Source organism: Anoplopoma fimbria, chromosome 10, assembly GCF_027596085.1.
Source record: "Anoplopoma fimbria isolate UVic2021 breed Golden Eagle Sablefish chromosome 10, Afim_UVic_2022, whole genome shotgun sequence".
Classification (NCBI taxonomy): Eukaryota; Metazoa; Chordata; class Actinopteri; order Perciformes; family Anoplopomatidae; genus Anoplopoma; species Anoplopoma fimbria.
Window position 1 is genome coordinate 483,863 of NC_072458.1, and position 25,245 is coordinate 509,107.

Consider the following 25,245-nt stretch of genomic DNA (forward strand, 5'->3'; position numbering starts at 1 on the left):
ATACAGTATAAGCCGATAGATAGCATACTGTATGTAGATTAGTTTCCATGCAACTATACGTTTCTGTTTAGCCTTTGATTAAAAAAAGGGGGATTTAGTATATTTGTTTTCTTTTAATATCCTGAATACTGATTTAGTTCCAGTCAAAGCCACTCCATCCACACATCCACCCACACAACCTATTTGATTCCTTTTAAGTGCTTCCCGCTTGGAGCGACAATATTAATGAAAGAGAAATTAGCAACAGCCGCCACTGTGCTGCCATTAGGGTACTCCTGTCCCAATTAACTGACGTTACTGCTGTCATTCTCATTAAGGTGCCTTACCATTTTGAATTTTGACGTTGAAATGGATATTAATTATTGTGCATTTGGAGCTATTTTGATGGTGGCAAATAAAGTTTGTTTGTTTGTTTAGCAGATGAGTGCTGTGACGACTTAAAAGCTTGCTGGGAAACAAAAAAGTCTGCGTGATTGGAATGAAAGTTGAGTGGCGTAGAGTGCGGCAGGCAGACAGCTGTCACCAAACACCAGTTCAAACAACTACAGCTGTACCTGCATGTATGTGTGCATCTGTGGATACATTGTGCGCGTCCATACACACAGCACCTGTGTGTATGGCGATGTTTCTTTACAAATAATTGGACCTGTAGCAATGGATTTTGTGGCTTCAAACAGTCTTGTGAGATTGACAGACTCCATATAAAATATGGTTCATGGCTGCCTAAGGTTAATAGGTTTATTTATAGGTAAAAGGTTAATATTTAATGTTAGTCCTACCTATAAAAACCAAGAATGGTAAAACTGGAAAGACAGTTTTACGCCTAACCCAGAAAAAACAAGTATCTAACTGTGAGCCCTGTGTTGTGAATTGTACCAGATGGTTAGCTGACTGTGATTGCACCCCCTTGTTGGCAAGTTGATTGAGGAAAGTTGGATGTGATGCGTATACACCAAAAATCTCTCATCTTTCCTGAGAAGGACAAGGAAGTGACGTCTAGATACTTTCCGTTGGGCGGAAACCGTTCGCGGCGTCCAGACACAAGTGTTGCTGAGGGCCGCAGAAGGTTGGTGTGGGTTGCTCAGAATAATGAACAGCTGATATATTCTTACACTTATCATTTTCTCTTTCTTATTTTATTGCCACTTAGAGTAGCATGAACTTTGTTTTGATGTCACGGAGAAAAAAAACCCACTATTGTGTTTCTCTCCACTATAACACTTCATTCTTTCTCCAACATCCCTTGCTCTGCCCGGCATGCTCACTTCTAACTGGTAGACACGCTGCTGATTAATGCGTTCATAATCACCACGGAGACCAAGAAAGGTGATTAATACTAGTCATTTAACATAGTTAGACCCTCCACAGAGAGTGTTTGTCTGAGTGTTTGTGTGCATTCCTGGCCAAGGTTTTTGTCAAAGAATAACTGTACGTTTGCACGTAGACACTGTACTGCACATGTCAAGGGAATGATTTATACATTTCCGCTGCAACGACTCTCTGGTAATTGTTGTGAAATGAAGGCTTGTTTACACCTTTTTTTGATTGTCATGATATCAGTGGCTTGCAGCCTTCGGATGGAGATGAAATTCAAGGTTGAACAGGCGATGCTTGAATCAGTCTTTTTAAAATGTCCACTTGGATTGACAGATATCTTCTTTGAGGTCCTTTGGGACAGGACAGAAAAACATTTATATGTTGTCAGCATCCTGACTTCACACTCTGCTTTATGTCTATATATTGGCCAACAGTATATTATTGTGAAAAAATCCCCAGGGTTTTGGAGACCAGTTAGTGGCCACCCACCCTAATGGCATGGGCTATTAAGGCTTCATTAATCCACACACTGAGGTAATGAGAATGGGGGTGATGTGTCTTCCAACATACTGCAACCACTGCAATGTCCCCCATGGACCCAGATTCGTATAAATATCCTACAGTGGGGTGTAACTTTGTCAGTGACAAAGAAAGAGCATTATGTTTCCCTCTGAGATTGGCTGAAAGTAGATGCATGCAGCATTAAAATCATGTAGACACATGTACAGTGCACATACACAAGCATGCATGAATACACACAGGCATTGTGATTATCATTATGATCATCATTATCGTCTTCATTATCAGCAGGCATACCAAACCTGTGAAATATTTGCCTTATTAAAAAAAGCCTGCAACGAGCCCAGGGTAAAAATAGCTTAAGGGATGCAGTCAGTGTTTTTTATCCTGCATTATGTACATTTCTTGAACTCTTTTACAGTAGTGTGTGTGTGTTTGATCATCAAAATCTGTTTCTTTATTTTCACCTTGCATAAACCATTCATGGTAACCTTTTCAAAATGGTACCTCATGTCTAATGTGTGGTTAAGTGTTTTGTGTTTATCTCAGAGTGGGTAATTCATCTTTCAAAATAGGAGCGACAAATCAAATGCTGACATTGCACCATTTTTCCTTTAAAATCCCTGCAAGGCTGGAAATTGTCCCAAGCTGAACTGCGATTGAAGTCATTCATGCCCAAGGCAATTTTGTTGTCGTCGTGAGAGGGGTGAATATAGATAGTGTAAACAAGCAAATGGCATGTCCCAGAAAATATTGCTGAGAGGCAAAGTGACCCAAGGTCAAGGTTTTGCATCTTAATTCCTTGCCGGCAATTACTGCTAACTCACACAGAGCTGTGTAACCAGTCAAGAACAGCAAAAATAACCGATAGTGCAGTATCGACTCAGTCGTTAATCTTCTACATGCAGTAACCTTTTGTAGTTGTAGCATTGCTGTGTTTTTGTTCCACATATCTGTGACATAAAAGGTTTTTATATAGCTTAGCTGTACAACATAACTCTTCATATTTACACCGCCTGTGAGAACACTGACAGAGTTATGACATTCAGGTATGACTAACTGTGGCTTTGTTTCATTAGATGTCAAACACGCACACACGCACACAATTACACATAAACATCTAAAGTTTATACTGCAGTACAGTTACATTTCATTGTATTGAGCTTCGTTCATATGAACTGTTAGTTTAATGGTTGCTTTCTATCAGTTGTGTGTTAACACCTGCAATGAGCAGTGGATGCATCATGGCTAAGGTGGGAGTGGGAGGGTGAAAGGTCAGCGCTGACTCAGGAGGAAGCAGGTGGAGAGACAGCTTTTAATTGGATGCTGTTTTTTACGACAAATCGGTCACGATCATGGGGGATGTATGAAAGATAGCTCTTCTCTTCTGCCTCAAGGTGTTTTCCATCCTTTCTCTTCCCACTTTATCTGATTGATGACTTTAATATTTACCTGCAATCTCCTTCTGTTAACATAGGTCAGGGCGTTAAAAGAAAATAAAGCATAAACTCGTGAAATACTTTGATTAATACCTCTAAAGCCGAATAAAGTATACAACCATGAAATACTATATGAGCGCATGTTATCTCCCTGGAACGGTTTTACACTGGAAGACCAATAAAGGCTAATGGAAGAAGAGACCAGGTTCTATCAGCTAGGGTGAATATCTCTCCGCTCTCTGCTATATAATGGAAGAAAACTTGGCCCACTTCCACTTTGCCCAGATAACTTCGAGGCTTAATTCCACCTGGTGTTTTTATAGTATAGTGTGACATGTTGAAGGAGGATCACAGATTGCATTAATCAGATTAAGACCAAAAAACACCCACAAACCCAAATTGAGCTGATGCCAGAAGTGAGAATATGTTCATCATTTTGTGTGTTAAAGCTAGGCTGGGAAATGTGTGGGAAATTGTCTTTACATCCCGACAGCAGTCAATATATTAAATGCTCTGCCCATGCACTCATTGCGTGTCACCGGAGTCTTCCACAAGCCGCTAGCTTGGCACTTCATGTTCATTGAAATCAATTTGAGGGAGTGGCTTTGGAGCAAGCCCTGATGTCAGTGATCCCGACTTAGGAACTTTCTCGCTGGACTTAGTGATTTTTGAACTTTCTCCAGTGTTGCATAACTAAGCTTTGATATTCATTGTTTCATAATATGAAATGGTAATTAATCCAGTGTGATGCATTCTTTTTTTAACTACATTTCATTGAACATCTGGACTTTTGTGTCCCCACATATCCCTCTTTATGTATCCGTATGTGTTTGTGCTTGTTTAATGACCAAATGTGTGATAACACCTGCCTGCATTCAGGTATGAATCTGTGGTCAATTTACTCAGTTGTCTTAACTTCTTAAGATATCCCCATCAAAGAGGCTGTCATCAAAGCTCACATCTCAGTCACCTGATAGCCCACAATAGTTGTTTGAACACTCTCATTTAACCACCTCACTCTCTGCTGGGCCAGCCATCTGGTTTCGGGATGAGCATTTTCTCTTAGGCCACCTGTCTGATCAAACTTTAGCAATCTGTCCCCTAACTGTCTGAAAGCATACGTACTTTCACCTTAATCGTTCACGGCCCCTAAATGTAGGAAACAACAGGCACACTGTTCCCTGTCATTTCGTTTTTCCTCCTCTTCTCTCCTTTCTTCTGATTCTTGTGTTTGAGAAAGAAAAAGACGGAGCAGATAATACTGAATGTCGCATCCACTTGGATTGTATATCGTCCCAAAAGAAGCCATTGCAGCAGCAGACTTAGGCAGACGGAGGGATTACAGGGAGCGATGGCAAAAGAGAGAGAACAAATGCTAATCTCTAAAAAATGAACTGTGAAAGCCAGACAAAGGGCCATTGAACACAGTGGTGGAATAAAAGCCCTCGCTATCGTTTTTGCATCCCATGCTGTTGAGGTCATGCATTAGGTAGAATCGTTGAATGGGTTACAATAAAATGGCACTGTCAGCTACCCTTAAACTAATTAAAAGAAAACAAGTACACAGAGCTTTTGGGGAAAAACAAATTCTGAGGGCGGACAACAGGAAGGACAATGCGGGACTGAAAATACTGGTTGTGGTTACGTTTTGGCAGCTCTTGGTACCTGGATGACTCATTCCCTATGTACTATGGAAAATATGTTGCCTGCTTCTTCCTCCCAGCATGTTGCCATTTAACTCTCACATTTGCCATTCCCACATCACGGAAATCTCAGAGCCTGTATCTATACTCACAGACTCAGTGAGATGTTAAATTATCAGAAAAAATCTTGACAAACTAACTAAAGTTATCTTCTTCATAGAAACATAGAGAAAGAGAGATGCACCATTACATGGACAGATGTTGAGTGAGCAATGCCACATGGGACGGAGGAGTCTATATGAGATGAGAGGGGAGCAACAGGGCCACCAGATGTCCACCTCGGGTTCATCCTCTGTCCTTTTCCAGCTAGTCCGAGTGGCCCATGACCACTTGCAGGATAATCTGAATGGGAAAATCCATTTTTCTCTTTCCTCAGCTCAAGCTAGAGTCCAAATAAGCCTTTTCACACATGGAGGACGGGAAAGTACAAATTAGAAAATCATGGAGAAATATTAGCGGAGCCAATTTAACCTTTAGTGGCTGTTAGCGTCACGCTGACATCAAAACTGAAGTGATTAATGATTAGATTTTCCATCTGAAAGACCATCACATGAAGAATTTACTTTTATGAGCACAGTTTGAAATCGTGCCTCAAGGCCAGAGTCATACACAAATGTAGATGAATTTGCTCATGCATTTTCATTTATTGTGGCTGTGCTATGCGATCCATAGGGAGTAACATTGAGATTTTTTACTTGTCTTCATGCCATAGCTGTGTAATAATCCCAATGCAGAGGGCTTTTTCTTCATTGATTTTGGCTTTGATAGCTAACTGTATTCTGAATATTGGCTCATTTCTCTAGTGGGACCCAGCCCAAAAATTGGATTTGTAAAGGAGTTAGTTGAGTGGTTATTTCATATGCGGAAAAAGGTTTCTGTATATGCAGCCAGAGTGGGTAACTACTGTGTCTGCTATGTTGGCTGAAACTCAAAGAGTACTATCTGCATAAACAATTGCAAGCACAAACCTAGAACAGAAACATAGAAGTGTGATCAACTAATTGTGTAGATTTGGTGACTAAAGGCACAACAGTGATACTGGAGCAGCATAGCACAAACTGGAAAAGAGGCTGAGAAGGATGGTCAGCCTCAAAATCAAATCAACTCCCCTCTAGTTTGAAATCTAAAGATAGTTTCCTTATGGGCTAGAAGGAGCTGAAGAGAATATACATTTTATACTCAGAAAGCTGACTAGCACAACTATTTCTGGAGACACTGCAAGTCATAGCCATGAGTAGGGATGCACATATTTAAAGGAATACAGGACAGACAAAAACTGCATTACCTAGCAGTACGATAAAATGTTTTTCCTTATTGTTACATGTGGCTCGTGTGCAGTAATGCATAGTGCATCAGTCAAATTAGAGAGTAGAAGTGCCTTGCACTCACGTGACTTCTGCATATATCTATTGTTGTTGTCGCCATGTTGGGTACCAATAATACCAGTGCTCTTCAACAACTAATGTCACTCAATTATTACCTAGATGGCAAAGAAGAGAAAAGCAAAGAATGCAGAGAAAATATAGTTAATTGGATGTGAGGGAATCTCCCCCGACCATTTCCGGCTACTGATATTGTCAGAGACTGCCTGATTTTGCATTTCATGACATTTTATATTTACATAGTAATGGAATACCTGACTTAATATCTCAACATTTCAATACCATGAAGTCTGTGGATGGTAGCCTTGGAATTCAAAAATGATATAAAAGTATACATTGTAGATTTTTCCAAGCATTTTGCTGTGGTAAAAGGTCTCTTTGTCATTGTCATTAATTCTCTGCTAATCCATTTTTGCATACTTGCTCTTTGCTAAATCAAGCAGGCTGTTGTGTGAGGATTTGTGTCTGGAGTTGAGAAAAAGAGGTCAAATGAAATAGGAACCTGTTGGATTCCTCACATATTGCCCTTGAAAATAAACGTTTTAATTGCTGGATTGGATTTCGATTTTAATGGTTGTTATTACTTTGTATATTTTTCCCACTTGTAGTTAATTAGTTTGCTTTATACTTTATGTCGACCTTTATGTACTGTACTACCCTTTAATACGTGGGAGCCTGGGGGCTTATTGTTTAAAAGGGAAAATTCTGACTCTGCACTATTCAGTGCCTTCATTATAAAAGTGCACCGGGGCAGATTGTACAGCAACAGAGGTTTATAAGCCATTTAGTTTTATGAATGCCAGTAAGTTGCTGTAATGGGCTCCTGTTAAATCATGCATGCGTTTAATGACCATAAGAACCTAAAAAATGATTTAAAAAATGATGTATATGTTTTGCATTTTTTCGAACCAAAAGTAGCCATTTCAGGCAGGTAAATGTAAAAGAGGTGCATCATCAGAATTAGGTTATAGGATATACTCCCTCACATCTTAAAATAAAACAAAATGTGCAAAATAAAATGCCTTTCAGTCACCTCCACTTAAGCATTGATGACATTTTTTTAAGGAGGTTTTTGGAAAGGTAACCAGTGATATTTGTTGGTTAAAATGTGAACGCACTATAGGAACACATCATGTCTGAGGTAATCATTTTTTCCCCTAATGCTTCTAACTATCACAAGCTAACGTTCCCTATCAAACTAAGCTAGCTAGACAAATTGTCAGCAACTAATCGCAGAACCTATAGATCCATACCTTAATGCTGCCATCATTCTGTCGCTGGTCCGCACTGGGCCCAAGGCAAAAGATCCTTGCCACCGACACATAGGCATTTTCTTGAAGAAACCCTGCATACTTTCTATGGACAAGCAATCCCACACATTTCACAAATAACTATGAACCAAGATGCATGCAAAACCCCATAGATGCTTCTCTCGTAGCATAACACTCGAGTTATTTCAGGATTCTCTGGTATCAAGGGAATACAATGTGCAGGCTGTGTTTGGGGGATTTGACAGTGTTGCCAGGTTCAATATCATTAGCATGGTTTCACCTGTCTGCTCGCATACTGCGTCATCTCAGACTCTGAAAAACTAACAGCTCATACATACGAACCACAGGGGGGTAGAGAGGCATGGACATGGAGGGAGAGAGATAAATTGTCCAGGGGAGCATAGATGTCCACCTTTACCTTTGACTGATATTGAATATTCAGTTCTTAATATTATTACAACAAATGAAAGCAACTGCAGGCTATTACAATTTCACTTGCTTATATTGCAAACAAATATTTTTTTTTAAATATAAAAACGCCTCAACAATGCCATGCACTCAGCTGAGATCTTTAATTGGTTGCTCATGCAACTTATTTTTGGAAAATTGATATTCTTGCAATACAATTAATGCAACCCATTTCAAGATACAATCAGACCACAATCAAGCAAAACATAATTCTAAAATTGCAGTTACTCACTATGATGCCTCATTAGTAATCCAACAATCGATAACATTGATCGACCTGTTACATTGGCAAAGGTCCAGACGATACAGTCCAGAAATATATTATGTTCAAAACACATCATTACAGCAACAAATGCTCACAGACTGCTGTTGCGTTAATTAAAGTCGCCAGCAGATATGTGTTTTCTACTATAATAGCAGTTCGCTTGCCAATATCATGGTATCAAAATGGTGGCTGCTCTATGACCATTTGATTGACACCTCACTTTAGCCAAAAGGAGCATCCAAAGCATACAATAGCCATTGAGAGTCTGCGTTGAAAGGAAGTACCTGACCCTCTTCTTTTGTGTTAAGACTGAGCCGGTTGAAAACAATTGTGCTGACGATTACCGCTTCATATAGCCAATTAAATTCCGAACACTGCAATATGCTGCTTCAGTAGCTTTTCAAACATAGAACTTGTTTTTGTCTCTACCAGTACAACAATAAAAACACACTTCAATGTGTTTATGCTTCAGTTTCTCTGTGTCAGCAATTCTGATAGTTGATCTGGACATGTGATGCCTCTAAGTGACACCTTTTGTGAGAACCTCATTCTTTTTTTTTTTATGATTTTAAAATTTGAACTTGGACTAAGTTTAGATTGGCTTCATGTTGTGGCCCCACTGCATTTTACAGCTAATAACTCCCATCTATAGCCATCTAAAGTTTTGGTCTGAAGATAATATTCAGACAGGAATAAAACCCCTCAAGTTAAGTGTGTTCAAACTTCTGACAATTGGAGATACCATTTCACATTGTTACTTTTCAGAAGAGACCAAAACCATGCATGTCCGCATTTAAAGCTATAATTGAACTTTGGACGTGCCTTGGATAGGAGATTTAGGCTAATTTAACAGTAACGGTAAGAGGTTAAGAAGTCCACATTTGCTTTAAAGCTGGAGTTTGGGTACTACACTAATTTGCTTAGAAACTGGGAAACAGTTAGCCTGGCTCTTTCCAAAGGGAACAAAAATCATCCTACCATCACTTCTGAATCTTACTTATTAACATGTTATATCTTTTTTTTTTGTATATTTCTTACTTACAAAAAACAAAGTGTTAAAACAAGTTGCGGTTTTACAGGAGGTTAGTCTTGTTGTCACCATGCAGTCGCTAGGCAACCAGCAAAAGCCTCCAGTAACACACCTTGTCATTTTTACACTTTGGTTCTTTAAGAATTTGTCAAACAGGATGAAATTGTGTTAATTGATGAGCTTTAGAGATGCTGGTTGGCAGAATATGTAACCTTCGGACAGAGCCAGGCTAGCTTTTTGTTTTTGAAAAAATTCAAAAGCTAGCTTCCGTTTGCTGTGCTTGTAATGCAGTCATTTGAACTGGTTCTGTGAGTGACTGTAGACTCTTCTTTGATGTTTAACAAAAGCGATTTGCTTCTGAACAGTTGTTTGTCATGACTTTCCAGGTGGGAGAGAAATTTAACTAGTTGAACATTAGAAGTGCTGGTATCACAATCATTTAGTGAGCTTTGATGGTAGTGGGAGGTGCTATTTTAGATTCATACCTACTAAATCCAGTCACTGTACGTTTTGACCTTGGGCATGATTTGTTTAATAATTTTTTTTCTACGTGTATATCTCCTCGAACCTCCTGTAAATGATAAGAAAGATGCCCTTGCGAGCGGCCCTAGGATATTATAGGCATTTGTTTATTGTTGTGTTTGATAGATCCACAGGGAGGGCTCAATTATCACTGCCGCTTTTAAAAGTGACCTTGGAAACTCATTAGTTTGTCTCCCGTTAACCACGGATCCAATACCGCCCGCAGGCGATTACACCCATTGAGAAGTACACATTTTCTTTTTCAGTTGTATGATGTGATTGATGGCTTGTTTGTCTGTGTGTTTGTGTTTTAAGGGTGCATGTGTGTATTCCGCAACCTTGCTCGGTGATGATAGCAAAGTACCATTTAAGCTGGGTTTGAGAGAAACCAAACAGAAGGGGAAAATGGGTTGAACGGCCACTGGTTGGACATTGTCTGTATTTGTCTTTTGCTTCATCTTAGTCAAACCGGTCATCTGTGCCTGTGTATGTCATTTTGTTGAATGCAAACATTCAATAATCTAAGCCATTAGGCTCTGTATGGTTTCCTCATCACCATTGTTCCACAGTCCATTCAATAGCAGTTTATTCCTATTGCTTTGCTCTCCGTGACTTTGCCTACATCTACCTTGACTTTTTTTAAGAAGAGCAATAAATCACACTGACACTGGAATCAATTGCAGAACGAGTGGCACTAAATTCTTTACTTCCATGAATTGAGCCACTTTAGTTTATGTTTCTGCCCCATTTCATCTGCTTGTCTGTGTGCCTTTTTGGCTGTGTTCAGAATAACTCAGAAAGTCACTTTCGCCTTAATACTACTAACTCGGGTACTCATTGACCCACGGATTATACATTTTCTCATGACCTCACATCAATTATTTGTTCCTACACAATATGCAAATTAACTGCTATGTTTGTGAAATAATAATAATAATATCTATTTTTTTCAAGATAAGTAATAATGTTTGGAGAAAAAACAAGTTAACGTTTTGCTATGATCATAGTTTCTCACAGTAGTTTATTCTAGGAGTCCCCGGGGACCCCAATCTGTCCCAGCATGTTAAATATTTTGGTGGGATTAGGGTTAAGCAGTGGAAAGATCATGGTACAAGAATATGTTTCATTGGTGGATTAATTATTTGGGTCACCCACTTGAATTTGGGTAACTTATTTTGGAGAATGTGATTTATTTTCTTCTTTTTTTTTTAACGCCTTGGCATATAACAAATGTGTTACTAACATATTTTAACTGAACCTAATTTAAGCAAAACAAAATACAGGTATCATGCAAGGCATCAGTTTAAGTTATGGGTAAAGTTTGCTTTTAAAATGGATATTCAGTCTTTGAAGCCAGCTCTAAACCACTGTTAGGTCTTAAGTTGATCACAGTCACTTCTAAGAGTTTTACTTTGGTATATTTTAAAAAGGTTTAAAAACTGTTGCTGACTTAAGTTAAACCGATATTAACCTGACAGTCTTTCTTGACACACAGCCGTTGGTTAATGTGGCAGATCATCAGCATTACCTAAATTATGCTTATTATACATATATGTCCCGGACATATATGTGCCGGCGTGGCTACTATACATTGCTCTTCGTTGTAGGAAAAAAAAAAAACAGCAAGGCAATCGTCTTTATATTTTATTGACTTTGATAAAGAGACCTCAGTTGGGATTGAGGAGGAAATATGTGTATGATGATTGGTTATGAATGACAGTCATACCAACAGAGTTATCCCCAAGCTTGAGGTGGGTTTAGCAATCTACTTTATTTACACTATCTTTAAAATGACGGAAGTGCCGAAGGATTCTTAAAGATAGGCTTGAAGAAAGATGAAGGCTGCTTTGTTGTTCTTCACGAAAGGAGTTTTTTCTTTCAATCAGTGTCTATATTATGTGTTCTGTGAGCGCAGAAAATGAGTTGTGGGAAGAGGAAGAAAGGAATCCCTCAGAAGATTTAACAAGGCTTTCTGATGGGGCCAGAGGTCTGCCCATGAATAATACATAAGGGCTGAGAGACGATGAAGAACAGACATTTTGGCTCTGTTGGACCAGGGAGTCCAAGGGAAAACTAAGCATGCTGGCTCTGATTTGGCCAGTTGAGGTTTCAACCACCTCTGCAAGGCCTTGTTTTTGTGCAAGTATCTCTTGATACTTTGGCCTTAATTTATAGATTAGGTTGATGGTTTTTACTGCACTGGGTGGTTACTGTTTGAAGAAATGAATGACCGGTGTTGAGGGTTCTCTGTTGCTTGGAGCATGGAGGCTCTGGTGGTTAATTTAAACCCCTTGTGTAAGTATGGTCTCGGTTACATCTGAAGGTCACATATACAGCTCTGCTGCCATTGCTTTATACTGCCTTTCTGGACTTAAGGGTCTTCCACACTGATTAGTTTTACCCCAGAAGTGTGTGTGTGTGTGTGTGTGTGTGTGTGTGTGTGTGTGTGTGTGTGTGTGTGTGTGTGTGTGTGTGTGTGTCTGTGTGTCTGTGTGTCTGTGCGTGTGCGTCTGTGCGTGTGTGTGTGCGTGTGTGTGTGTGTGTGTGAGAATTTGTGTGTTAGTTAGGTAGAATGACAGAGTTAGAGCGAGATCATTTATTGATATTTGCATACTTGTTTGTAACCGTGAATGTTTGCTAATGGTGGTTTGCAAGCCTGCATGCACATCTGGATGGACTGGCCTGTGCTATAATTCACATAGCCTCATTAAAATGTTGAAAGTTTGGGCTTTAAAGTCACTGTGACCCCCGGTCTGCTGTAAGCACCAGGACCTGCATACTGAGCAGAGCTCTGATTGATCTGCCTAAGTAGCTGCAATTAATAGGGACGTTATTCGTCCAGAACCTACCCACTGTATGCCACCACACACACATGAACACATATGTGGTCTTATGATGCTACATCACCATGAATTAATTCACTGAACAGTGATTTAAAGCGTTTGATCCTAATGTGGAGTAAGTCACCTTTGACACCTAAACTCCGCCCATCACTGATTATGCATCGGATAATTTGACACCTTCGGCCCCTTGTACGGAAAAACAGATGACATTAAACGATGAATATAAAGCAGAAAAAAAGACCCATTCCACTGGGAAGGGTTGCTGGATTGCGTGATGACAACGACCTTTGTTCCGAATCCTGAAAGGCATTAACAATTTAATGAGTCACATCTCATCAGCATAGAAAGTATCTCCATGCTAGTGTGCGTAAATGTATTCTGACTGGTCTTGTGTATTCCTAAGACCCTCAATCATAACATGTCAAGGAAAGGAAAGTCTGTGTAATAAGGATTTGCGAATCTGACTTAAAATACTCTGAAATTGGATATTGCCTGTGAAGTTGTTTAACCGTTAAACCATTTCAGGTCTTTTATGAATGTTAATAACATGCTATTGAAGTAAAAGAGCTGCATGAGAACCTAGCTGTATCGCAGAAAGCTCTAAGTGCCGGTGTGTGGTTCACAGCTCAGTCCTCTCATTCAAGAACACCACTGGCCGCCTCTATCACCTTGCCTTGCCGAAAATACATTTCTTGGACAATCATCAAAAGAATGACTCAGACTGAGAGCTTTGGGGCCTGGAAATGGAAACTGATTTAGCACTGCGCTCTCAAGACAATTCGGCATAAAATCTAATATGGTCAGGCGGACAGAGAGAGCGCGAGAGGGTGACGTGAAAAAGGAACTATAGAAGCGGCCACACTATCCTTCAGGAGACCTCCATCAGCCAGCTCAGGACTTTTTTCTGTTGCTCCCGAATGGTCAAGTTCACCCTAAAACTTTGATGTTTTCCCTAGAAGGAGCGGACAGTGAAATGGGGAAAGGCAGAGGCCACACTAGGTCAAAATGGCTATTATGGTGGTCTGTTTATCCCTCATCCTTCATTTCATAATCCCCTTATTCTTAATGGTTTACACATCAGTTCCTTATCAAATTTAATTGCCGCAGTTTATCACAACCTTAACTCAGTCTTTAGCTTTAGCCAGTTTTGTGTTCATGACAGTTGATTCCAGCTCATATTGCCCTTTAATACAAAGGGACATTTTTAAATTTGCCCCCATGGTGAAAAATAAGGGTAACTCAAATTTTTGAGGCCTTCATATGTGCATGTGGACTGTGTGGATCACATACTGAAATTCTTTGGTCTGAGATTAAGTGCCCAGGATTTTGAGCTGTCTCAGAACCCAGCTATGTATTTAGAGCCAGAGATAATTCTGGCGCGCTCCATCCTAGTAGCACCAGTCCAAATGCACATGTGCCAGACACTACATGTCCGACCCCCCTTAATGCTTCATCTTAAAGTGATGAAACCTCTCCTGATGCATGCCGTTTCTCTTTATCAGGCTCGCACTTGCCGTTGTAAATCAAGGCCGGTGTTTTACAACATGGCTTCACATTTCCGCCTGATTTTCATTATGTCATGCAGCCCCCTGGCTGCACTGAAATGAAGGAACAAATAATACTCTGATCAGAAAAGTAACTTAATATATAAAAAATAAAAAAAATAAAAAATAAAATATGTATTAAAAAAAATGCCCGTGAAGACTGAGTGTGTATTATTGAATTGTTGTGGGATATTCATATGGTTGAATTGGTTTACCCTGTTCTCCCAACCAGTATGATTTAGCATGAGAGTCACGCTTTAAGTCAGGGGGAGTTGTGGGATGTTCGGTGAAGGAAATGGACAACCAAGTTTTATCATTGAATCAAGAATTCAACATTGATAATGCAACCTGTCTAGTTTGAAATCATGTTTGCTTATAAGGCATATTAGTTAACAGCAACATTTTGTATTTTTTATTTGAACTATTATTCATATAAGACAGTATTGATAATACGTAAAGCAATTTTATGACACTGTTAATTGCATTGCTTTAAATGCCCAGTGTGTAGAGTTAAAATCACTTGGTTCATGGACAGTGAGCTGTTATTGAAGTAGCAAAAGTGGTTTGTGTGGAGCAAACAGAGGATGATATGGGAGGTTAACAACTATGTCTCAGAGGTCGCTTCATTTAACAAAGTTGCTTGAGCAATTGAGTATGTGGCATATGCATACAACCCACTTGTTGCAATCAAACTGAGATCAACACTTTAACACACACATACCTTGCATAGACTCTAAACACCCACACGTTTCATCCAGGCCTCTCTGCTTTTCATCGAGTACGCATTGAAAGGAGCTCCTTCGCCTGGTCAGGACACACGGTCAACACAAACCGTGTTCCCGATGCTGACCTTAAACTTTTGTGACTTGAACATAACCTTTTGATTAGTGAAGCTTACATCAATGGGTTGTGTTTGCTGAGACCTTCTACATCCTGAAAGCAGAGCTGGGAGAGAGGAGAAACACACCGTTCTATCAGTAGCATACTCTCTTTTCTGCACTCTGCTCCATCTTCCCCGCTGGCTGCGTGCAGTGTGGCTGAAAAAGCCAAATCACTGACATTTTGGTATGCCATCTCTCTTTCCCATTTAATCAATGTCCAAATACTCTGTTGAAAGTGATCCGGCCTGTTGCCCAAAAGCTCTTTTTACTCTTTTTTTTACTCTTCTCCCTTCAGTACTTCAGGTGAGCTTGTGTTCAGCTTAACTTGCTACTGACTGAATCTGAGACTCTTCTGCAGCAATAGTTTACCCTATAAACAGGTAGTACTGTTTTCATCAAAAATAAAAGCTAATTATGTCTACATCTAGAAACCCACATGCTTTTAAATGATCCTAAGAGAGATCTATAGAGCAGTCAGTCACATATCTCAACCAGATACCGTCACTGGACTAAGTATCACCTCATGGTAGATCCCTGTCTTTTTTGGGTTGGAGCAGTACGCTTAAAGCTGTTTTATTCTTTTGTATCTGCGGCATCAGTACATTAACAATGTTTTTGCATACAAAAAAGAAGAATTATTAGCTTGCATAATACGTATCTTTCCAGTCTTTTTTTCAGATTGATTACATCATTTGATCACTCTTTCACTTCGCTTTCTCTTTGCTTTTTTCCTATCAGTTTTTTTCCCGGTTGTATTAATGAGAGCCAGTCGGACGTGCATCTCAGTATAAATCTTCTCTATAGAGTGGAGCAGATATGTAGGTTGGGGAGATGAGGTGGACACAGGTGGGGAAATGTAATTTACAGATGGGCAAATGGAATTAATGCGTGCTCTTGTGGGAATGTGTGCCTGAGCATATGGGTGCACGTACTGTATGTGTGTAAATGAGTGTGTGCATGAGATTGTGTTAGTGTGTTTCAAGATAAAAGATTATGTTTTACCAAATGACTTTGGCGTTAACAACTGAAGAAGTGCCTGGTAAGCAACATACCTCATTAGCATGCACAACAGGAGGCACTATAAGTGTGTCTGAATTATAACTCACTGTTGCTTTTTCCAAGCAGTAAAAGGAATGTCCTTTCTCTGCAAATGCCAATGCTGATCTTTCCTTGTCCCAATTTTTTTATCGGGTCACAATTTGGTTAAGAGTCGTTAACATTAAAGTTTCCCTTGAGTACCAGACCTTTCCTTTAATAGATATTTAAGTTGTAACATTTTAAGATCTCGTATTCAAGGCCACATTAATTTTGAAACATTACTATAATTAGTATAAACAAACAAGACAATCACCGGTTAAGAATGTCAGGTTCTGCCAGCCTCTGTGATGTATAGTCTGCCAATGGGCTTGACTTTATTGGAAATCTGATGAATTACATAATGACTTTATGGCAGAAAACATAAGCACAAGCAAGCTTTGATCCTTTCTTACAATATAAAATGATTGATGGAAAAGATGAAATTTAAATGACTTTGGTAAGAGTTACAGTTAATCATACAGCAGGATATACCCAACACAATAAAATGTTTTACTACTGGTTGATAGTGTCAATGAGAAAAACAGACAAAATAACAAATAAATTATTACATCAATAAAGTGACATTGAGATTATCTATAAAGAGCCTCAGGTCTGTCAACACAAAACGGTCCACCAGGATATTTTTAGGTTGATATAATAACTATAATTTGGAGCAGGAAAAGCCAATAGCCATTTAATCTGCTGATACCGGAGTTATCACATGCACACAGATATGTTTTCAGAGAAAGCGACCCTCAAATGATCAGCTATGACCCATAGTTATAATGAATAATGCCATACTATTACCACCTACCTTATCATGCTCATGATTTATTAATAAAACTATTTAAATGAAGTTAACTTTCATCAGGTGCACATTGGCTCCATGTATGGAGCCTTCGTCTGAGTGCTTAAACTGATGCCACAGATAGCACTGCTACATGCCTAGCCTTTAATCTTAAATACATTTGCGGGTGTACAGGATATGCTAAATACTACCGCTGTTTGCAATCTGCTACCTTCCCATTTGCTTATTAAAACAGTCACGTGGTAACATGTTAATAATCAAAGGCACTCTTCTCTCCGTTTCTTTATCTACAGGTTCACCGGCCCAAACCTTCCCTCACCCATCATTAGCAGCAAGAATTGGCTTCGGCTGCACTTTACCTCTGACGGCAACCACAAGTTGAGAGGTTTCAGCGCCCAGTACCAAGGTGAGATCAAGAGAGGTTTTGATATTACAAAAAGACAATCATTATTAATGTGTGCCAGGTGTTACTTTGTACAGAGGGATAAGCAAATAATTGCTGGATTTTCATGATATTTGATTCAGATATTCTTGGTCCTTCTAAGGATGATGTTTTTATGGTGACCTAATGGACTTTTCTTTAGTGCCAAAATCTGAATATAGTTTCCACTTGTTCGCAAGAAATAACAATAATCTAGTCACAAATAGCCCTGAGATGAAACCTATTTTTAATCTTCCATCATGAAGTGTCCAAAATATATCTCATAATCTAAGCGGAGCGCTGCAATGGAATTTTCTGAGCACATTGTTGCTCCTTCGGGAATGGCCGTTCCCAAATGAGACACCAATGCTTTTTATTTGCACCTTTGTCAATACAAAATGAACAGGAAAGGCATCAATGTGTTATAAGATCCAATTAAGAAAATTAGATAGTATACTGACATAATTATGTTTATTGCGCAAAACATTTCCTGAAATTTGATCTGCCTTATTTTAAGATTTTGACCATTTTAAATAAAATTTGCATTAATTTAAATTATTCAACAATTTTGTCAGAACAGTTGGTTTCAGGATTTGAAGACTTGGTACTATAGGGCTACAAACACACACACACACACACACACACAGCCAAACTCTCCTGTGCATCCATTTCAGGTTCAAGGATCAACTTGGAGAAGGAATGAGCAGGGAATAATTATGAGTTCATCCACAAAAAAGGTGATCTCTAAGGACCTCACCTCCGGCCATCCTCTGGAAATCTCAGAGACGATGGACGAGAATATGAAGAGAGAGAAATGAGAAAGACAGTGGGAGAAAGAGGGGGTTAGGCGTGTTACAGGTTCAATTTCAGATAAACATGTTTAGAAGGCTAATACTTTAATTAGATTAAACACTCATTCATCCCCCACCAGCCATTTTCATAATGACAGTTCCCATGATGCCACGGCAGCGGTATGTTGGAGTAATGTAATGACTGCCGGCTTTATTTATTTTAATTGTTTTCCTTAGTGTCCTTCATTTTATGTGGCACAGGAAGCAGCCACACCACATCAAACCTGCCCTTTGTAGCTTAGTTCCCTCACTAGAAACATCAGTTTCCCTCCAAACCTGAAAACAATTCTGTATTGTGATTTTTTTTATTTTTTTTTATTCAAGACACATAATGAACCAACTTTTTGACACATGACTCAGATTGTCTTTGAAATAAAATGCAGCTGAAACTGAGCAAAGAATAAAACGCAATTCTGCAAAATAAGTAAAGTTCCATTGTCAGTAACCGTCAAAGCAATTCAATAGGATGAGTGTAAATGCTGACGGTGTTTTTTAAATTCATTTATATGCGCTCCGTACTTTGCTACGATGTCTTTGTTTTGTTGATTTTTACTTTACAATTATTATGAATAATCAATAATTTAAATAAATTTATTGTAAAAAACTTTTTTCTCATATACCCTGCCCTCTAATCCTCATAGTGAAATAGTGATTTTACTCCCTGCACATTTCTATCCAAAGGTTGCAAAGATATTGTACACATTGTACACTCTCTTCTTCTATCTAAACTAAATGTATAATTGTTATGGACTAACATTACATATCTATGTTAAAGATCATTTTATGGTGGAAAAGTTTGGTTTAATTGTTGAAAAAAGTTCACTTATTTTCTTTTGTCAGAACTACATTGTTGTTCAATGTCTTTGTTAAAAGTGCTGTGAACATATCTGGGTGGGTGTGAGCAATGGTGTATGGAACATTTTATATGATATACTTTATCTGCTGCCAACCTTTGGGCTCTGCTGAAATGAGTGGGCGTCAATATTGCACTTTCTGCTGTCTTAGATGTCTTTCTGCTCTGCTTTCCTCTACAGTGAAGAAGATGACTGAACTCAAGTCTCGAGGTGTGAAGATGTTGCCGAGCAAAGACAACCACCACAAGATATCAGTGTGTAAGTTACAAACATTAACTGTCAACTTTGTTTTGCAAATAAACTGGTGTGACAGGAGTAGTTTCACTTACTCAGTGCAATGTCCCCTGAGTAGACATGGGAGAAAATCACTTGACCATATGCTCAAAATATTACTTTAAAGAAAAAACTTCAATATACAAGTGTGGACGGATATTTACCTGGAACAGTGTGGCAAAATGGAAAGCACCTCTAAGTCCGCATCATGTCAATGTCTTCCTTGCCCTTGTTAAGTCTCACCTTCTGTCTGATCCCATTTAGCTTTATTTGAACATCTCTAACATTAACAATTTGACAGCCTTGAGTCACCTTACTGGAGTGACACTGAGGAATGTCGAAGGATTTAAAAACAAACTGTCGAACAAAATAGAGCTGCATTAATGGTAATCCTGCCTCAAGGCCGTTTACAATTAAGTTCATCCACTTCTACTTCAGACTTTATCGTTTGCTTTTAATCTGTACGTCTCTCCAAAAGTTCACCTTTTTCATCTTTCCTTTCAATTGCATTGCTTTAATGCTTTTTATTTTCACTTTGCCTGCTTCCACTTTAAAATTCTAAAAGTCTCCCATACTTCATTTAATTTACATAATTTTACTGCCTGTTGCCACAAATCAAAAAAATATGCACATGCTTATTCTAGTAGAAATAAAAAAGTTAATTACTTAGACTCTCCCCCCCCTGCATCTTTAAAAGGAATATAGACTTCAACAATCTTCATAAGTCTGTATAAATACATCAAAATGTCAACTTGAAACATGCAAAACCGTTGTATTGCTATTTATTTTACACAGTGAAAGCAACTTTCTCGACAATATTTATAAACCCCCCCCACACACACACACACACACATACGCACACACATACTACTGGAACGCTAGACTGGACTCCTGTAACCACATCACTGGTTGCTGCTGTACTGAAATATACATTTTGCATTTGAATTGCATGGAAAAAAAATTAAGTCTGATCTAAAGATGAAATATAAGCTCAATCAATTGTTTTTATGAATACAAAAATACAGTATTGCATAAAAAAGATTTCAGTAACGGTCACATATTCCTGAGTTAGTAAAAACAATCCAACTGAGTCTTCGGTTTTCTCTGCCATTTTTTTAATCGCCTCTGCTGACACCAGTGAGACTTGTTTTAAATTCATTGCTGTCTCGCCTCACACTGGGATCCTTGCCAATGAGCAGGTGTCACATTGACTTGACCCTGCAGACCTTTGACCCCTCCCAGTCAGTCAGATGGGCTCTCCGGGTTGGCCAAGTTTATTTGACCCCTTCTGGCACTTTACCTTCCACTGTTTTGCACCCAGTGACATGAATAGACAGAGCACCACCAGGAGCGGTAAAGGTGTATGTCGAATGAACTGATGTGTGCAAAGCTAGTGCAGGGTAAATATCAATCAATCAATATCAAATATCAACATCAATATTATCTTTACATTTCCTCTGTAATGATAAAGTGACTATTGGCCACCAGAGGGCAGAAAGTAAACAATACAAATTCCATAACAATGAGCCTTAATATTCTTTATCAGGTTTTTTATCTTTTTATGGGAACCATGCTTGTAAAGACTTTTTGCATAGACACCTAGCCAAACTTGAACAACACAGGTAAGATGGGGTGTCAAACAGAAGTCCAATATTTCCTCTAACTGAAGTCGGGCAGTAGTTTAAAGGACTGCCACTATTCATCATGCTCACAATGGCCACCAAGTGCAGTGGAACCAGCTTGTGAAAACGCATAGGCATGTTCATATGAATGGAAAGCTTCTGTAATGCATAAAAATGGAACATTTTCAGAATAAACAATTTTTTTTCGACTTTCTTTTGTTGGACAATCTGTAATCTCATTTTCTTGTGTTCTTCCATCAGTGTCTCAGATGGGTGTCGCGCAGGGACACAACATGTGCCCAGACCCGGGGATCCCTGATCGAGGAAAAAGAAAAGGCACAGACTTCAGGTAAAAGCGAGCGGAGAATTATTTCAGGAGCAATTAATTAAGTGGCAACTGTAACTGAATAGATGAAATGTTCCTGGACAAGAACAGGTTGATTGACACAATGTGACTGATAGAATATACATTTCGTTAGAAAAGATGGTTATTAGGTTTCTAATAAGACTTGCTTTCCTTTAAGAAAAATGATGACCCTATTAGGTTTTAACACCTATATTAGAAATGTTGGCCTGTGCTTTGCAGTATAAATCTATATGGCTTCTGAAAAAGTTGCCAGGTAATCTATTTCTGTACTTTTTTGTAGATATTGCATTCATCTGCCTACTTTCTCTTGTCATAATTCTTCAAAGAAGTAGCTTTAATACAAAGTTTTCACCCTAATTGGGTATGAGTGCTCTGTGACAGTTTGTTGTTAAGATTTTGTTCTACATTTAATGTTGCCAGTTAATTTGTCTTTTAATTTGTGTTTAATATAAGAGTTTAATTAGTTCCACTTCCAATTTCTCTTGGAAGTACAGAAGGAAAGTTAACTGTCGTAATAATGGTTCTACGTTAATTAGTCAATGAGTGTCAGAAATGCCACAGTTTTGACATTATGCTTTTTTAAAATTCAGCTGCAAATTACTTCCAAAATTATCTCCCAGTACACCATTGATTATCTTAACTCTGTTCACCGTTGAGATTGAATTAACGTTGAGCTGGGAGGAAACTACTCGGTGCTATAACCATCAGGGACTGCATCTTGAAATGTGCTTCAGCCTACAGCACATTAGCCAATGGCACGCCCCATAAAGCCACTGCAACCAAACCTGATACAGAAATGTGTACACTATAACAAATGCCCTACCATTTGATCCACTGCACACTAATAGGCTGCCTCTGTGGCACAGTCATATAACCGGTGGGATTATTGAGTTTCATTCCTGCGAGAGCTATTGTCTCCATCAGTGGTCAACTGTAACACAGACAAATGGGTAACAACTGCCTCCCACAATGCAACACTTTTAGTAATTACACCTAGGGAGTTTTAGAAAATATATTTGTTCTTGGTACTCTAGGCTCATGTGCACTCCCACTGCTAAAAGGTGATTTCTACAGGAAGGTCTGTTATGCTGATGTGTTTCCCCTGTATGCAATCTGACTGCAGGCGAGGAGCCACGGTGCATTTCTCCTGCGACGAGGGTTATGAACTGCAGGGCTCAAAGAGCATCAGTTGTCTCAGAGTGACGGACAGCTATGTAGGCTGGAGTGACGATCGGCCCATATGCAGAGGTAAGGATTGACATGTGGTTTGTCCATCTATGCACATTATTACTGCTGGTAGTCTAAATGTGACTGACATTTATATTTTCATACTGATTTGTATGTTTGCTTGTGACCGTGCTGTCCATTTGTGCAGATCCCCGAGTCAATTTCTTCTTGTCTCTTTTTTTGTGATTAAGTATTCATCATTTTATTGTGACTGCCCTGACTTTGACCTCTGGCCAGCATCCTTTTGCTTCCTGCTGTTTAGCCATGCCGGCATGGTGCTGCCCATCAGTCAAATCTCTTCACTTCTGACCATTTTGTGACAGGCAGGAAGAGTGGTCAGACTCCCTGTAACGGTGTTCCTGTTGCTCATGTGCTTCTCGGTTTCAGTTTTCAGCCTCAGTGAACCGAATTAATAAGAGTTGATTGGATTTTTGACTTTATTTTGTGTAGAATAATTGGTTTAATTGATCTGACTTGTAAAGCTTATTCGTTGGAGCAGGAGTTATCCATATTTAACTTACTGGTAGTTTTCGAGAGTAGAAGTAAAAAAAACAAAACTATTAGTGCCCAATATAAATTTTAGTATTTTACAAAATGCATATCAACAGTTTTAAATTATTCTTCTCTGGTCTCAATTCCACAGAGTTCTGATTGTGAGTATTGATCTGAAAGCACTCAGGCAAAGCAGAATAGTCAAATGCAGTATCTTTGATCAGTGCAAAGCTGCATGTTTATATGACTCATGTTTATATGAAAAAACAAAAAAGGGCCTTAGTATTTTCAATTCTGTATGTTCCACCATCACAAGCAATGTCTTGTAAAATACATAGTTGAGAGGACATTTGGCACAGGCCAACAAGAAAAAGGCTCTTATCAATATGTTATATAACAATGTTTAAAGTGACAATGTGAAAACAATGTGACAACATGAAGGGGGCCCTCTGCTTTACAGAACTGTTTGCAGCAGGCAGCTGTTTCAGTGAAAATGTTGTAAAAACGACCTGTGCATGACCGGCTCAGCACCAATGGCAGACACTCACAGATAGTGAGGAAGTGGATAATTTAGCAGGAATAGGTAGAAACTAAAAAATGTAAAACAATTTTCCACAGTTTAAAAATTGAGGTGTTAAATCACAACATAAGATATTGCATTAACATAACATCTCATGTAACATTTTCTTTTAGGTACGAGTATAATCTCAATAAACAGATTCTGCATTCATAACCAAAATCTGTTTTCATCAGGTTTTTAAGGTGTCGGAAGCATTCTAGTTTTGGTTTGTGGTCCAAGTAGTATTGACTGATGAGCAGTCTTTGGTTGAACGTTTAGAGAGCAAAAGAGGCGGAATACAGTGGCCTTAATGCTTTCTCAGAAGCCACTATTCTGCCCCTGGTTGGCTTACCTAGATGTTTTTACCCTATATCTAACCAACCTCACTCATGCCTGAATCTAAAGCAACAAGTGCCAGCCAATCAGAAACATGCCTTTGCCATAGCAAGATTTGTAATTTAGCATCTACAGCATCAGCCATTTTATACCAGTTTGTCCATTAGGGCTTTTGAACACCCTAATCTCTAATGGCAATGTATAATGTAATCACCTGCAGTATCCCCATCACCTATAAGCCATCGTTGTTACTTCACTTCAGTTAATGCGTTTTCTAAAATCTTGCTTACCACAGGTACCTATATATTTTTCTTTTTGTCTTTTACTAATCCAGTTTCGTACCAAAATGAAATTACAGCACTAAGGAGTGGGGGCCATGATCTCAGAAGGATTATATGGGTAGATGCTAATAGATCTTCGTTTATTAAAGATACTGTACGTCATCTGCATTTCAGAAAATGAATAAAAACATCTTTTTTTTAACACCTAACAGTGATGAAAGCCTTGTGCTGACACAATCTGTCTTTTGTTCTTCTTTGAACTGAAAAAACCCACAAAAAAGTGATTAAGCCTTTTTGAATGCAGGCCACAGTATCACATTCAGTCGGTTCTATTTATTATGTAAAGATTGACAGAATAACGTCAGTGGAATTGCCCTTTAAGAATATCTAATTCCATCATCCTCATTTAACTTTTGATACTACGCCTTTGTTCTGCTTCAATGGAGATTAAACATCATCCGGGAATAATTGAATATCTGTATCCTAAATTAGCATTAGTCATCATTAAATTCTACATCTCTATCATTAGTGGAGAAAAAAAAAAAATCATAATCTCTGGCTGCAAATTCATTCTCCTGACATGAAATTCCCGGTTCTCTTTGCGTTCATGCTTTTATGTCTATCACTGCTCACACAGGGAGATGTTGTATCAGGCACGATGATGAAAAAGAGAAAAAGATTGGTTTGGATATGACAGTTTCAGTGGACATCCTCTCTTCTGCATTATTTTCGTTAAGGTCACCCTGACTGTCAGCACAGCTCACATTAATTACTTTATTCTCCCTTTTAACTTCTCCAAAGTTCTTTTTACATTTTAATAGGGGTGATTTGGGTGGAGAGTGGTGGGGTATGGAACCACTGAGTGGGGCTTGAACACCCTGAGGACCTGTCTC

The 25,245-nt window shown here is 38.8% G+C and overlaps 1 protein-coding gene across 1 annotated transcript in view; it reads left to right on the plus strand.

The window, feature by feature from the left end:
* csmd2 (CUB and Sushi multiple domains 2) overlaps positions 1-25,245 on the plus strand; it is a 201,630-nt gene that overhangs the window by 69,790 nt on the left and 106,595 nt on the right. The window contains exons 6-9 of the mRNA XM_054606522.1: positions 17,363-17,475; positions 19,376-19,453; positions 21,352-21,439; positions 22,581-22,705. Coding sequence (XP_054462497.1) covers positions 17,363-17,475; positions 19,376-19,453; positions 21,352-21,439; positions 22,581-22,705 — 404 coding nt within the window. The remainder of the gene's footprint in view (positions 1-17,362; positions 17,476-19,375; positions 19,454-21,351; positions 21,440-22,580; positions 22,706-25,245) is intronic.